The sequence below is a fragment of the Thalassophryne amazonica genome, chromosome 8 (assembly GCF_902500255.1).
Source record: "Thalassophryne amazonica chromosome 8, fThaAma1.1, whole genome shotgun sequence".
NCBI classification, from domain to species: domain Eukaryota; kingdom Metazoa; phylum Chordata; class Actinopteri; order Batrachoidiformes; family Batrachoididae; genus Thalassophryne; species Thalassophryne amazonica.
In genome coordinates, this window is record NC_047110.1 from 86,434,466 (window position 1) to 86,447,736 (window position 13,271).

A 13,271-nucleotide genomic window follows, 5' to 3' on the forward strand; every position below is an offset into this window, starting at 1 on the left:
CCAGTCCCCTTACTTTTTCAGAAAAGAAGTCACACTTGACACCAAAGAGTGATAAAGGGCAGTCTTCTACTCGGGCTTCTAAACCAAAGACACCGCATGGTGATAGAGACAGATCCAAGATACATATGTCAAACTCTTCCGGTGCTACAAATGATAAAATCTCTTCAAAAGCAGCATTCCTTCCAGGGTCATCCAAACAAGAGGGCTCCAAGCCCTCATTTAGCCACAGATCCACCCCGTCAAGTGACCTTGGCCTAAAAAAACAGAGTGTACCTCAAGGAAGATCTGCAGCTCTTCCTGGGATGAGGCTTCCTGGAACATCTGTGTCAGCCCAGAAATCTCACCAGGGATTTCAGTCCAAGTCTGTTCAAGGTAGTTTATTGAAGCAAGGACCTTCAGATGGAGGCAATAGGCCAAGAAAGGATGAACCCCTTAGACCAGGAATTAATTCCAATATAAAATCAAGTTGCAGTGCATCAAGACCTTCGCTTGACACTTCAGTCAAGCCAGGTTGTAATCCTCAGGCAAGACCGACAGGCATGGTTCAGTCAAAACCTAATGGATCTTCACAGGCAAGAACTGTTGGGACTACTCAGCAGCGTCACTCTGGAAATGTTGGGGCACAACTTACTGGGAATGAATCTCGACAAACTGGTCGTGACTGGGTACGAACTGATGATGGAGTACGATTACCTGGACGTCCTGGTAGTGATGGGGTACAATTTCCCAGACGGCCTGGCGGTGGCGGGGGAGCATCTCCCAGACACCCTGGTGGTGGCGGGGGACCAGCTGCTGGACGGCCTGGCGGTGGCAGGGGCCAAGCTCCCGTACAGCCTGGTGGTGGTGGGAGACCAGCTGCCGGACGAATGTCTGGTGGTGGCGGAGGAGCAGCTGCTGGACAAATGTCTGGAAGTATTGGATCAGGACCCGGGAGATCCAAGTGCACTGTGGTTTCGGAGACCATTTCATCCAAGAATGTTTATGGAGCCAGACAAGGGCCAATACCACGTGAGGGCATGCAGCAGAGACCTGGTGTACCACCAAGACCAGGAATGCAAAACAGACCAATGAATAGACCACCAGGTAAGAATAAAAAATAATAGTTAAAAAAAACTTTGTGTGATATTGATCTTCAGTATAACACTGTAATAGTTCTCTTTGCAGCATTTTCCAAAGCAGTGTTAGAAATCATCTTGTATGCTTCAAGCAGCATGACTATGGAGGTATGCAGCGGGATACAGTGACGTCCACTAATTTTTTTTTTTTTTTTTTTTTGCTTTTTGAGATGCTGTTGAGGTACATTTGCACAAATATGAGGGCAGACTCTGTCTTGATGAATTAATACAGCTATTCCTGAATTTAAGAACACCCGGGCGCACATTAAAATCTGTAAATAATCTGGGCCCAACCAAAATCTTTAAATACAATTTTGATCAGTACATGAGAATATGCTAAAATGTTTCCATCTATAAAATGTTAAATGAGGTCAGAGTATTTCACATTTACCACTTCATGCAACCAGACACAAAATAAATTTAATCGCTGCATGATTTATTTATAAAGCACACACAGCGTTAAGGAGCACAGCTAATGAGCTAATTAATGTTACTACACTAGGCACAGACTGTGAATAAACTGCTTCTTAAGCCACTGAACAGGTTGTAGATTGGGTAGTGTTGATGTGTGTGTGTGTGCGCATGTAGTCCATTTTTATTCAAATGTCTGGTATTCCACTTAAAAACACTTTATGAATAAAGAACTTTTTTTTCTTCTTTCCTGCTCAATGCTATGTCTTTAGTAAGGTGAGAAGAAGATGGTTATTTGGGGCACCTCTGTTTTGCGACCAGATGACATACTGGATTTTATTTGAGCCTCTCTACAGGGTGTCTGCTAGATAGAAATTTTCTGTTTCATCATTTAAAATGAACATCTCACTCCAGTCAGTCTTATCTTTTAAATAATTATATACCAGATTATAAATAATTTGATGAAGCTGATAAAAGTAAATTCAGCCAGTTTATCAGAAAAATGCATGACAGATTAATCACCATTTTAACCATAATCATTGTGTAACCTTTGGGGACCAACTTTTAGCTATCTGAAGGTCGCTCCACTGCGGTCACTTGGTTTCATACTTGGACCTACACCAGTACATAAATCTGGGTTGCTTTATGCATTAAAAAAAAAAACCCACATCAAATATGTCTAAATAATTTTGAAACGCGCACTGTATTAGGGCTGCAGCTATAGATTATTTTTGAAATAGAGTATTCTAGCAATTATTTAATTGATTAATCGGATAAAAAGTACTTTTACATTTTTAAACATCATCAATAGTGTCCAGGGCTCTCCCTAAACAATGGCACAATGTCACTGTGCCACCACGCAGATTGTCAGATTTAGTGTATCCCTTTCTGTTTTCCTGGGTAACTATTTTTTTCACATCTTTACAAGTTTGGATCTTTCCCAGTGTCAGGAGCTCAGCACTCCCCTGACACACCACACCATAAGCACAAGCGGTCGGTGTAATCCTCAGTCAGTCAGGCTGCATGTGAACGTGAGCACAGCCTGTGAAAAACTGGGCTCTGGAGTGCAGCTTTTCCACAAAAGCCACATTCATAAATCCGCTCTGCACCCTGTCGATGAAAACTGTGATCAAATCCGCATAAAGGCAGTTTTTGAATAAATTTGATTGACTTAAGTGCATGTAGAGTGGATAGCAGCCAGAGGACCAAACCGTGTGGGTTTTTTTTTTTTTTTTTTAATACATAAATACATTGCTTCGCTTTAAATGGCAGTCTATTTCAAATAAGCGTGGACCCTCTTTCTCTTAAAAGGCTTTATTTTACTCTGAGTGTGGCATTGGGAAGTTGTAGTTTCTAGTGCTAAATTGATTAGCTTTTGGTATATGGGCATGCTCTAGTCTTCTGTTTATTTGTTTTTGTTTTTTTCTGCGGATGTTAGAGCGCCACAGACAGGCCTGGCATATCTATACCTGGCACATTTTTTACTCTGTGGTCGGCTGCAATTTTCTCCACTCTCTCCAGCAGGCATGTACAAAACCCTTCCACTTCTCCTTTAAAAAAAAGCTTGTCTGAGGGAAAACTGTAAAATAAACACCACGAGTGGTTATGAAGACCCCACACCTGTTCACCATTTTATCATATTCACCATCAAAATCCACAAGAAACATCAATTTTGAGCTACGAATAATTCCAGTTTTCTCATTCGTACAGATAATGTCACTGAAGTATAAAGTCTCACATGATGTCAACTTCTGTCAGGTTCAAATCTGTGAGTGTTTATCTCTAGCAGATAAAATAAAGCTAATTTCCACATTTGACTTAATTTTTCAAGGCATATGGCACCAAAAATAAAGCACAATCCATCAATATTTCTGTCATTTAGAATCGTCGATTCATTTGATATTTCATTTTCCAGAGATACACACTTTAGTAATTAACTATTGATTATCACATGTGGAACAGACACAGCACAGACTTATGTTTGGGAATTACTTTTGAATATGGAATGTTTCCAGAAGTAAATGACAGTGGTCCAGCTCAGTGACCTCAACTGTCATCGACCTCACCGTATGTCGCTGGTCTGACTAAAAAAAGGTGACTCAGTATAAACCAGCTCACTGCGACATTTATCAGTTACTCTTTACTACAGCCTGTATATGGACTGGACAAAGCCTGCATGATGTCTGTGGGATTTCCAACAGCAAATATGAAGCCCACAACTGAGTGTTGCCATGTTGACAGCAGCAGGTGAACTGATTCACAATAAACTCACTAATGCATGAAAGGGTGGAGCTTGGTTTGCTGTGGGTGATAAAAGAACCCTGAACACACCCCTGTCTTCGAGTCTGAACCGCTTAAGCTAACAGGCTAACCTCGGTTCTGTTTATTAAATCATATTTTTAGGGACTGCATGGTGCTTCTCCTAGTGATTTACTTTTAGTGTGGACATTAAAAGTTATGAGCCACTGATTTTCTCAGTAACCATGCATTAATGGGTCCTAAGAGAACTAGCTACCCACAGCTGCTAAAATTGCTAAGGCCGTTAGCGTACAACATTAAATACCAGGGCCTGTATCCTCAGTGCATGTCAAAGCCCTCTCAGGGTGCTCTTAACTTAGCCTAACCTATCCTGGCAAGGACTTCCAGCCTCAGAGAGACCCAAGAGGTGTTTGAGAGCAACTCTGGGCAAAGAGTTGACAGAAACCCCTATCTTAGTGAGGAGGCAGGTTTGACCTTGTTGCTAGGTATGTCTTGTAAGGGCTGTGATTCGTTGTCACAAAAAAGGAAGGGAAATAAAAATAAATGCACTCTGCATGAACATTAAAATCAACTGATCATATTACCTGAACTGCATTAAGAAATACGTAATTGTGAAAATAATTTAGTGTCAAGATGATGATGCTCAACAAAATTAAATTGGAGCGATCGCTGGCAGGTCGCTAAACCTGTAAATTTTTGTGCTGCAATGCATTATGGGAGTTTTGGGGTTTTAAATGTTATTGTGGCACATGTTAGTTTAAAAAAGCTGTTAGTGTTGTTGATTTATTGTGTTTTTGTAGTTCAATTGGTTTTGTGAGTTACGTGTCACCATGTTGTCACCATAAGTGAAAATTGTATCATGTTTGATGCCTTCCGTGTTGTTTTATCTGAAAAATAAGAGCGCCCCTAGTGGCAGAGTGCCAAAAAGGCAAAAGCCCTCGCTTGTCTTTCATTATTCCACACAGTTCACCACAAAAGGAATTGTTAAACAGCTTGAAGATGTTTGAACATCTCATTCATATGGCGATTAACTACATACTAAAAGTGTGTGTGAGTTTAGTATGTAAGTGTGTGAGTTTATTATATAAGTACATAATATAATTTAAAATTACATGGATGACACAAGAAAGTGAAAACACTTATTTCCATTGTGGTCGATTAAAAAAATAAATGAGAAAATGGAAGTAATAATAAAAATAATGTGTGAATATTATAACAACCTAAACAATTTATAAATACATTAAGACAGTAAATTAACATAAAATAATTGCATAGACCAGCCGGTAGCATGTTACTGACTCACTGTCATTCTCCATATGGAGAATGTCTCTGCTTCCTCTGTGTCTTGTCTGCTTAAGACACTCTTGGGCTTCTTAAAAGTCCTCCTCACTACTCTTACCAGTATGGCACCTTAGGAGCTGTCTTAAGGCCTAAGGTGCTTTGCTTTCAACTTTCATCTTATCGAGGGCATATTCTAAGCAATGTCTAAGAATTTGAGGAATTCTAAGACTTTTTTAGAATAACATCTCTAGGAGCTTTTTTAGCCTTAGGCTGCTTTGTGGATACGGGCCCAGGAGAATTTCACTCAGCTTGAATATTGCACCAGGGACGTCTTAGAAGATCCTTTTGGACATTTCAGGTGTTTGTACGAGGGTTGAATGACATGTAATGCCCCCATCTCCTTTTTTGTCAAGTTGCCAGCACTGGCGCAAAACAGGATTTAATGCATTCTGTAGCTTCCCTCTACAATCTCAGCGGCAACTTGTTATGGTTATTGTGGCAAGACTGGAACCCTGTGAAGGAAGCTCGTCACTGCGTTTTAAGCACCATGCTGTGATTGAGTTCATGACAGCAGAAGGTGTTGCTCCAGTGGAAATTCATCAAAGAATGCAAGTGGTTAATGTTAGCAATATGCTGCGCTATATCAACAGATGGCGAAGCTGGAACAATGGATTTGTGTGACAAACAGAGTTAGACAACCTCTGTCAGCAACCAGTATTAATATATTTGTGTCCAACGTGACCTCATGAACACACTTTTTACAGAAATAGCTTTTTAATGCCTGGTCTTTCTGAGCTTCAAAGAGTTCTGAGCACAGCATGAAAACAGCCACATTATGTTAAAATTACAAGGTAAATCATGAATGGAAACGTTGTTCTTCAGCTGGAAGACTATTTTAAGTGCGACAGTTACACCAGGAATAAATTTTAAGGTGCTACAGCCCTATGGGCCTTGTAACGTCGCAAACATTTCCAGGGTTTTTTTTTTTTTTTTCTTTCCCTTTCAAGGAACACTCATTACTAGTAACGTCACGATTGCTCATATAACGAATGCTTTAAGTGTGACCTGACTTGGGTTTATTCGCATGCTGAAAGTATTTGAACCCTGTTAGGAAGTTTCTACTTCTCGTTTATTTCAAACAAGAAAGGCGGCATGTTTCTTGTTTTCACTGTAATGAAAATTTGTGGTTGTTAATCATGGCTTTTTGGTGTATAAGTCGCACAGGACCTCTCAAACTAGTAAACAAACAAACAAAAAACACACAACTTGTACCCCGGAAAATATGGTAATTTTATATTCCGTGACTTTGTTTTATTACTTATGATTGCATTTAGAAGATAACATTTTTTTTATGTAACTTTAACCTTCCATCCATCCATTTTCTTCCGCTTTATCTGGAGTCGGGTCGCGGGGGCAGCAGCTCAAGCAAAGCCGCCCAGACCTCCCGATCCACACACACTGCCCCCAGCTCCTCCGGGGAACCCCAAGGCGTTCCCAAGCCAGCCGAGACATGTAGTCCCTCCAGCGTGTCCTGGGTCTTCCCCGGGGCCTCCTCCCAATGGGATGTGCCCGGAACACCTCTCCAGCGAGGCGTCCAGGGGGCATCCGGAAAAGATGCCCGAGCCACCTCAACTGACTCCTTTCAACGTGGAGGAGCAGCGGCTCGACTCCGAGCTCCTCCCGAGTGACCGAGCTCCTGACCCTATCTCTAAGGGAGCGCGGTCACTTGGGAGCTTGTACTCGCGATCTCGTTCTTTCGTCATGAGCCAAATCTCATGACCATAGGTGGGGATCGGAACGTAGATCGATCGGTAAATCGAGAGCTTTGCCCCCCCCCCAGTCAGCTCTCTCTTCACCATGACGGTCCGATACAGCGACCGCATCAGTGCAGATGCTGCACCGATCCATCTATCGATCTCACGCTCCATTCGTCCCTCACTCGTGAGCAAGACCCCGAGATACTTAAACTCCACTTGAGGCAAGGACACTCCACCGACCTGAAGAGGGCAAAGCACCTTTTTCCGGTCGAGAACCATGGCCTCGCATTTGGAGGTGCTGATTTTCATCCCAGACGCTTCACACTCGGCTGCAAACCGCCCCAGTGCACGCTGAAGGTCCTGATTTGACGAAGCCAACAGAACCACATCATCCGCAAACAGCAGAGACGAGATTCTGTGGTTCCCAAACCAGACCCCCTCTACACCCTGGCTGCACCCAGAAATTCTGTCCATAAAAATAATGAACAGAACCGGTGACAAAGGGCAGCCCTGGCGGAGGCCAACGTGCACTGGAAACAGGTTTGACTTACTACTGGACCCCGTACTCCCATGAACCCTCGAGCACCCGATGGAGCATGTAGAGCTGGTCCAGTGTGCCACGACCAGGATGAAAACCACACTCCTCGGGTTGTTACAAAATTGTTTACAAAATTTGTTACAAAATTGAAAGTCAAAATTATTGCACACATTAATTGCCGAGCACACCTGGCTTTCTCGCAGGCTTCTTCCAGACTACAGCAAGTGTGTATTTGTTTCAGATAGCTCTCTTTCTCCAAAAAGTTTCATCTCTTCCCCACTGTGCCCCCTCTCGCCGTTCCAAAGAATAACTAATCGTCATTGTTTGTTTTTTTTTTGTTTTTTTTTACCATATGGTTCACTTTCCTTATTATCAGGATGAAAACTACACGAGGACTTGAACCACATTGGAATTCTAATAATGTGGAACACTTGCAGAAGTGTTGATCACCATCACCCACAGTTTGTTGAAAAATATACTCCAGTTCCAGAATGGTTCAAATTCCAAAATAGTGTGCAACATTTCCACAAGTGTGCGATTCTGAAAATGGTCACATACCACTTTCAAAACTTGAACCAAACTGGGACTGGAGTGTATTTTACAACAGATTTAAACCATAAGCATTGCCACAAGCCTTAACCTAAACCATGGAAAAGGGGAACTGTGGGATTTTCCAGACTTTCTAGTAAGTCAAGTCGATTGTCAGTGAAGAGCTTGTTTTAATGCTAATAGCAGGAAAAAGGCCCTCAAGTGTGCAGAGCAATTCCAGAAGTGCACCAGTCACTGTGAGAAGCATAAAAATGTACATGTGGTCAAATTGCTTTTGACGTGAGTATGCAGCCTGTTAACCAGCTTCTAAGTTTGTCTCTCAGGTCCAGTGTTGCCACCGATTACCTCTGCGTACAAGAGGAAGTATGAGGATGAAGAAGATGAATACGACTCTGAGCTAGATGATTTTATCGACGACGAAGGTGAACCGCAACATGAGATTTCCAAACACATTAAGGAAATCTTCGGTTATGATCGAACGAGGTATGTGTTGGCATTGTGGAGAAAAAAAATTACGCTTTTCTCATGTCTGTAGTGCAGGATGTGCCCTGCTCAGGGCCATCCTCCTGTCTTGTTGACATAACGCTTTGTGTTTCTCCAATTTCCGACTAAACATCCAGTCATGGCCCTGACTAGCTAAAGACCATATCTGTGTTATGACTCTTCTTCTGTTATGGCTGAGGCCCTTAAAATGAGTCTCTGGGAATTGGGGGAACAGAAGACTTGGTGGGTACACTGCACGCTGTATCACCGACTTCTCCAGATGGATCTCATCTGCTTCAGACAAAACAATAAATCTCTCTGCATTGACTTGTCTTATTCCTGATTGCTCCATCAAAGCCCTCTCATATTCTGAACATCATCGCACAATTGTGTTAACAGACATGATGGATTTTGGGCACAGGTGATTTGAGGGTAGTCATAGAGCGACATCAGTATTGACTTCACCGTGTGTTCGTTCTCAGATACAAAGATGAAAGTGACTATGCACTTAAGTTCATGGAGAGCAGCTGGAAAGACGTGCAGAAAGAAGAAGCCCGGAGGTAAGACGAGCAAAGCTGGGACCTTTTATTATTTACTTCTCATCTGTACTTTGTATTCCAAGGACTTTTCGTCATTGCGACAGTCAGATAACAGCAATTTTTTTTTTTATTCCTGTTCTTTGTGTTTAGCTTGAGATTAGCTGTGCAAGAAGATCTGGAGGAGGAGAGAAAAGAGGAAGAGGAGATGAAAAGACGAGCAAAGAAGACAAAAAGGAACTGAAACCCGCCTTTGTCTCAATGACTGAATCTGTTTTAAACCTTTCTTCTTTTGTACGAGGAAAAAAATGGGAGACAAAATCATTGCCACCTTCAACGAATGGGAAAAGTCCTGCAGAAACGACTTATTCCTCGACATCTGCGCCCCATGTTTGTGTGGGTGTGAATTGGGCAGAGTACTCTGAGGTTTGACACAAACGTTTGGGTTGTAGCTTTTATTTGCTTGTGTATTTTTAACGTCATCAACTGAGAAGTGTATGACAATCTTAAGCTCATAAAACAGAACCTGTCTTGTACAGCTTGAGTTTAATTTTTTTTTAAAAATTAAAGGAAGTCAACATTTCTTGATATTGTGTTGCGAATATACTATTTTGTGTTTAAAATTAGTTCAAATATAACAGCTTAACAAGTAACTGTTCCAGATGGCATTGTTTTCCTGGGTGCAATTTTTATCCCTCTAGCTGGCTTTCTAAAGTGGGAGAGGACGTTTGTCATGCAAAATTTTTGCTGGTCTGATCCAAGTGGTCATTTGAGGCCCTCCCAAAAATACAAAAAGTTGCAGTTCCCTGACTGTCCGTTTGAAGCTACCTCCAAAACAGTTGACTTTTTTTTTTTTTTTTTAAACTAATGGATAAAAGTGCACTCTGGTGATAAATGCCGGGCTTGTTGGCATTAGCAGTGGCCAAACCTAAAATGTCAATAAGTGGCTTTTTATAAACTGAGGCTTCTCTTTAAAAAAAAAAAAAAAAAGTTGGTTGAATCTTTTTTCCATTTGGTAATCTTGCTACATATTACAATTGTTTAAGTTTAAATAAATAAAATGGTTAAAAAGTATTCTATACAGTTTGTTGAGGAATGATTAAGTTTTGTGGTAAAGCTGCATTTTGGACAGGTGCTGTCCACACATTGGACTGTCTTTCACCCTTTGGGCTTTTACACATCTTAATTTCTTGATGCCTTTAAAAACAGTCAAGTGTGTGTATAAAAAAAACAGAAGGTATGTTTGTCCTGAGGCTTGTTTTACATGAACTTCATTCTAAATAAATGTACCCACCTAACATACATCACACAGTCTTCACCCAGGTTGACAGCTGCTGTATCGCATTGCTCAGTATTTGCTTAAAATAGATTTTTGCATCTATTTTGGCCCCAAAAATGTGGCGGCATGGCAACAACTTTACTCTTGCTGCTGTTAATGTCCACATGGAGTGAAAATGAATGGCAGCTGGTCATGTTACTACCTCTGTGTCATGTCTTCATGTGACCATGGGGTGATGGGGAGGGTCCAAACGACAACACTTGATCCCACCTCGGAAGTACAGTTCTTTACTGGCCACTCAAAAACAGCACATTCCCACAGAAGCCCATTTTAAAATGTCAAATTTTAGAGCAGAAATAAACATGTTTACAGCCTGTTACAAAATTGGTTTTGGACTCCAGCGCTAGTGTCCTCCATGACAACTGTACAGGAGTTCTGACATTAGTTTAAAATTTATAATGCATAAAATTTTATATATTTGTGAATGTGTTTACTTTGAGTGATGGAGGCTGAGCCTAGTGACTCGCTCTCGTAGCCTCCCACCATACAGTGTGGAGCCACTCACTGTTGTGTTGTTGCTGTGTCTATTTGGAATACCGGTATTTTATTACAAACACCTAGAATAATGTAGCTTTTTGTGAGGTGAGACATTTTAATAGATAATCTAAAACATCTGTTGCAATATTCAAGCTGAGTGAAACTTTTATGAACTTTTTGATATGTTTCAGTTCTAGTTAGCTTCAGCTAGCTAATCAGTTGTGACTGATTTATTGTTAAATTTGTTTTTTACAACTGGTACACAATTTATATGATATAGCTCTTGGTAATGTAACATACTGTAGACAGTGTGCGTACGTATTCCTTCTGTATTCTAGTCTCAGAAGTGACTTGTATTACGCGCTTTTGAATGTTGTAAAAGTCGACTAATTTGAAAATGGAGGGCTGTGGTGCCATGCACCCTCTGATATAAACATGGCTGCTTTCTCTGCGCTTCCAATTTGCAATCCCACTTCTGACACCAAATGTAGCAAAGTGTGAAGAGATGAACATTAACAAATGATGGTGATAAGGTGACAATGTATCCTGCTGATAACGCCAAAATGGCAGGCCACTTATGATAATGATGAATCCTACTTCTGACACCACCCTGAGAATTTCACCCAGGGAACTCTTAAACCAGAGAAAGACAAAGTGGTTCCCAAAAGTACAAAATAGATTTTATTATTTTTATTAGTACTAAAACACGTTGCACTATTTGATATTGACACAAATGAAACACAGCAATTAATTCATCTTATAAACATTGACACTCAAACTCAGCAACTCCTCAGGCTCCAGGTGGCTGATCCACTTCCCAGCAGGAGCCAGGTCAGCACAGAAGGGGTCGCCACAGGCACAGCAGTCAATCTGATGAACACGAATGAAATACAACAAACCCCACAGACTCAAACAGCCTGGACAAAATAATGCAGGGCAACCTGCACATGACAAAGCAGCCAGGACAGAACAGCAGCAGTGGTTTCCTCCAGCGATCAGTCACCGCACAGCCATTCAATCCTACAATTCAAACAACCGACCATAAGTACACACAAATGGCCCAGACAGGAAGCCAAAGCCACCACCTACATACCGGTCAGTACGTGGAGCGGAGCCAGCAATCACGCTCACATGAATTTCTGTGAGATGAAATACAATAAGCTCTTAGCAGTGATGTCGATAACGCGTTACTCTAATCTGACCACTTTTTTTTTTAGTAACGACTAATCTAACGCGTTAATCTTTCCAAATCAGTAATCGGGTTAAAGTTACTTCTCCAAGTCACTGTGCGTTACTATTATTTTTGCATTGTGGGTCGATAGCAGCATTAAACTTGGTCCGTCGGGGTTCGACTGAAAAAGCGAGCTGTGAGTTTTTCATCCGCGGTTTTCTGCAGCAGCTCGTCCTCACCTCTTAAAGCACGGTGACAACAGCACACCTCCACTGAGCTTTACAAAGACATTTTTATGTTTTTTCCTCTTTTATTTAGAATTCTGAGATGAGCCGCTCCGTATCTGGTCGTTAAAAACAGCTGATCCTCCGCGACGCGTCAACAACTAACACTGTTTTCCACTCAAATGCACCTAAACTCTCTTTCTGAGGACCACATGATGTGAAAACGCAATAAAACTTTCTTACCTGTAAATCTGGTCATGTTTTCGGCATAAATAAATGTTATCCATTCTTTGTGCTCAAACGCCAAAGCAGGGGCGAATCCAGATGGAATGGGGGCGTGGGGCAGGGATGTGCCCCCCTCACAACACCCCTAGATTAAAGGTCCAGTTTTGAAGCCTTTTTTTTTTTTTTACTACAACTACTAATACTACTTATAATAATCATTTCGACAAGTAAAATGTTTATAGAGAATTTAAATGTTAGAAAAAATGTTAGAAAGAATTTAATAGTTACATTTATAAACAATGTAGGCTGGAAATTGCAAGTTTTACTGTTACAGTGCTGTCAACAGTTAAATATGAGATCAAGAAAGAGGTCTTTATTTTACTTTTTATAAAACAAGTATTTTCATTGAAGTCAAGAAAGGGTGACTATAAAGCGAGTTTTGGCAAAACAAGTATCATTGTCATGTTGAGGTGGCAGAGGGTTGTTGTCGACAGCTGGGGAAAGTAACTAAAAAAGTAACTAGTAATCTAACTTAGTTACTTTTACAACTGAGTAATCAGTAAAGTAACTAAGTTACTTTTTCAAGGAGTAATCAGTAATTGGATTACTTTTTCAAAGTAACTGTGGCAACACTGCTTAACAGATAACATGCAGAAAATTGCAGCCACTACTGACCCTACCTGTCACCACAGGAACGCAGAAGTGAAAGGCACTAGACCGTGAGGTGAGCCTACTCCTCCAGCCAGCGTGAGAGACCGGCAGATGCTCTCTGCTCACCATTATACTGCATTCTCGTGCAGAGATTGGCTGGAACCTGACACCAGCTGAAAGTCACCAAGGCCAATCACTTCATCCTGCTACATATGACATAGTCAGTGTATATATGTGATGAAAGAAATAATAGAT

The 13,271-nt window shown here is 41.2% G+C and overlaps 1 protein-coding gene across 3 annotated transcripts in view; it reads left to right on the top strand.

Annotated features, from left to right (window-relative positions):
- spty2d1 (SPT2 chromatin protein domain containing 1) overlaps nt 1-13,271 on the top strand; it is a 34,534-nt gene that overhangs the window by 5,787 nt on the left and 15,476 nt on the right. Inside the window, exons 3-6 of one of the 3 annotated variants that reach the window (XR_004562286.1) lie at nt 1-1,083; nt 8,234-8,393; nt 8,876-8,953; nt 9,083-9,234. The exon at nt 1-1,083 is cut by the window's left edge and continues 672 nt beyond it. Coding sequence is in view for 2 of the 3 variants with exons in the window: in XM_034176873.1 (XP_034032764.1) it covers nt 1-1,083; nt 8,234-8,393; nt 8,876-8,953; nt 9,083-9,173 (1,412 nt within the window). In the remaining variant the exon portion in view is untranslated. The other 2 variants (XM_034176873.1, XM_034176874.1) reach the window with 2 other exon arrangements.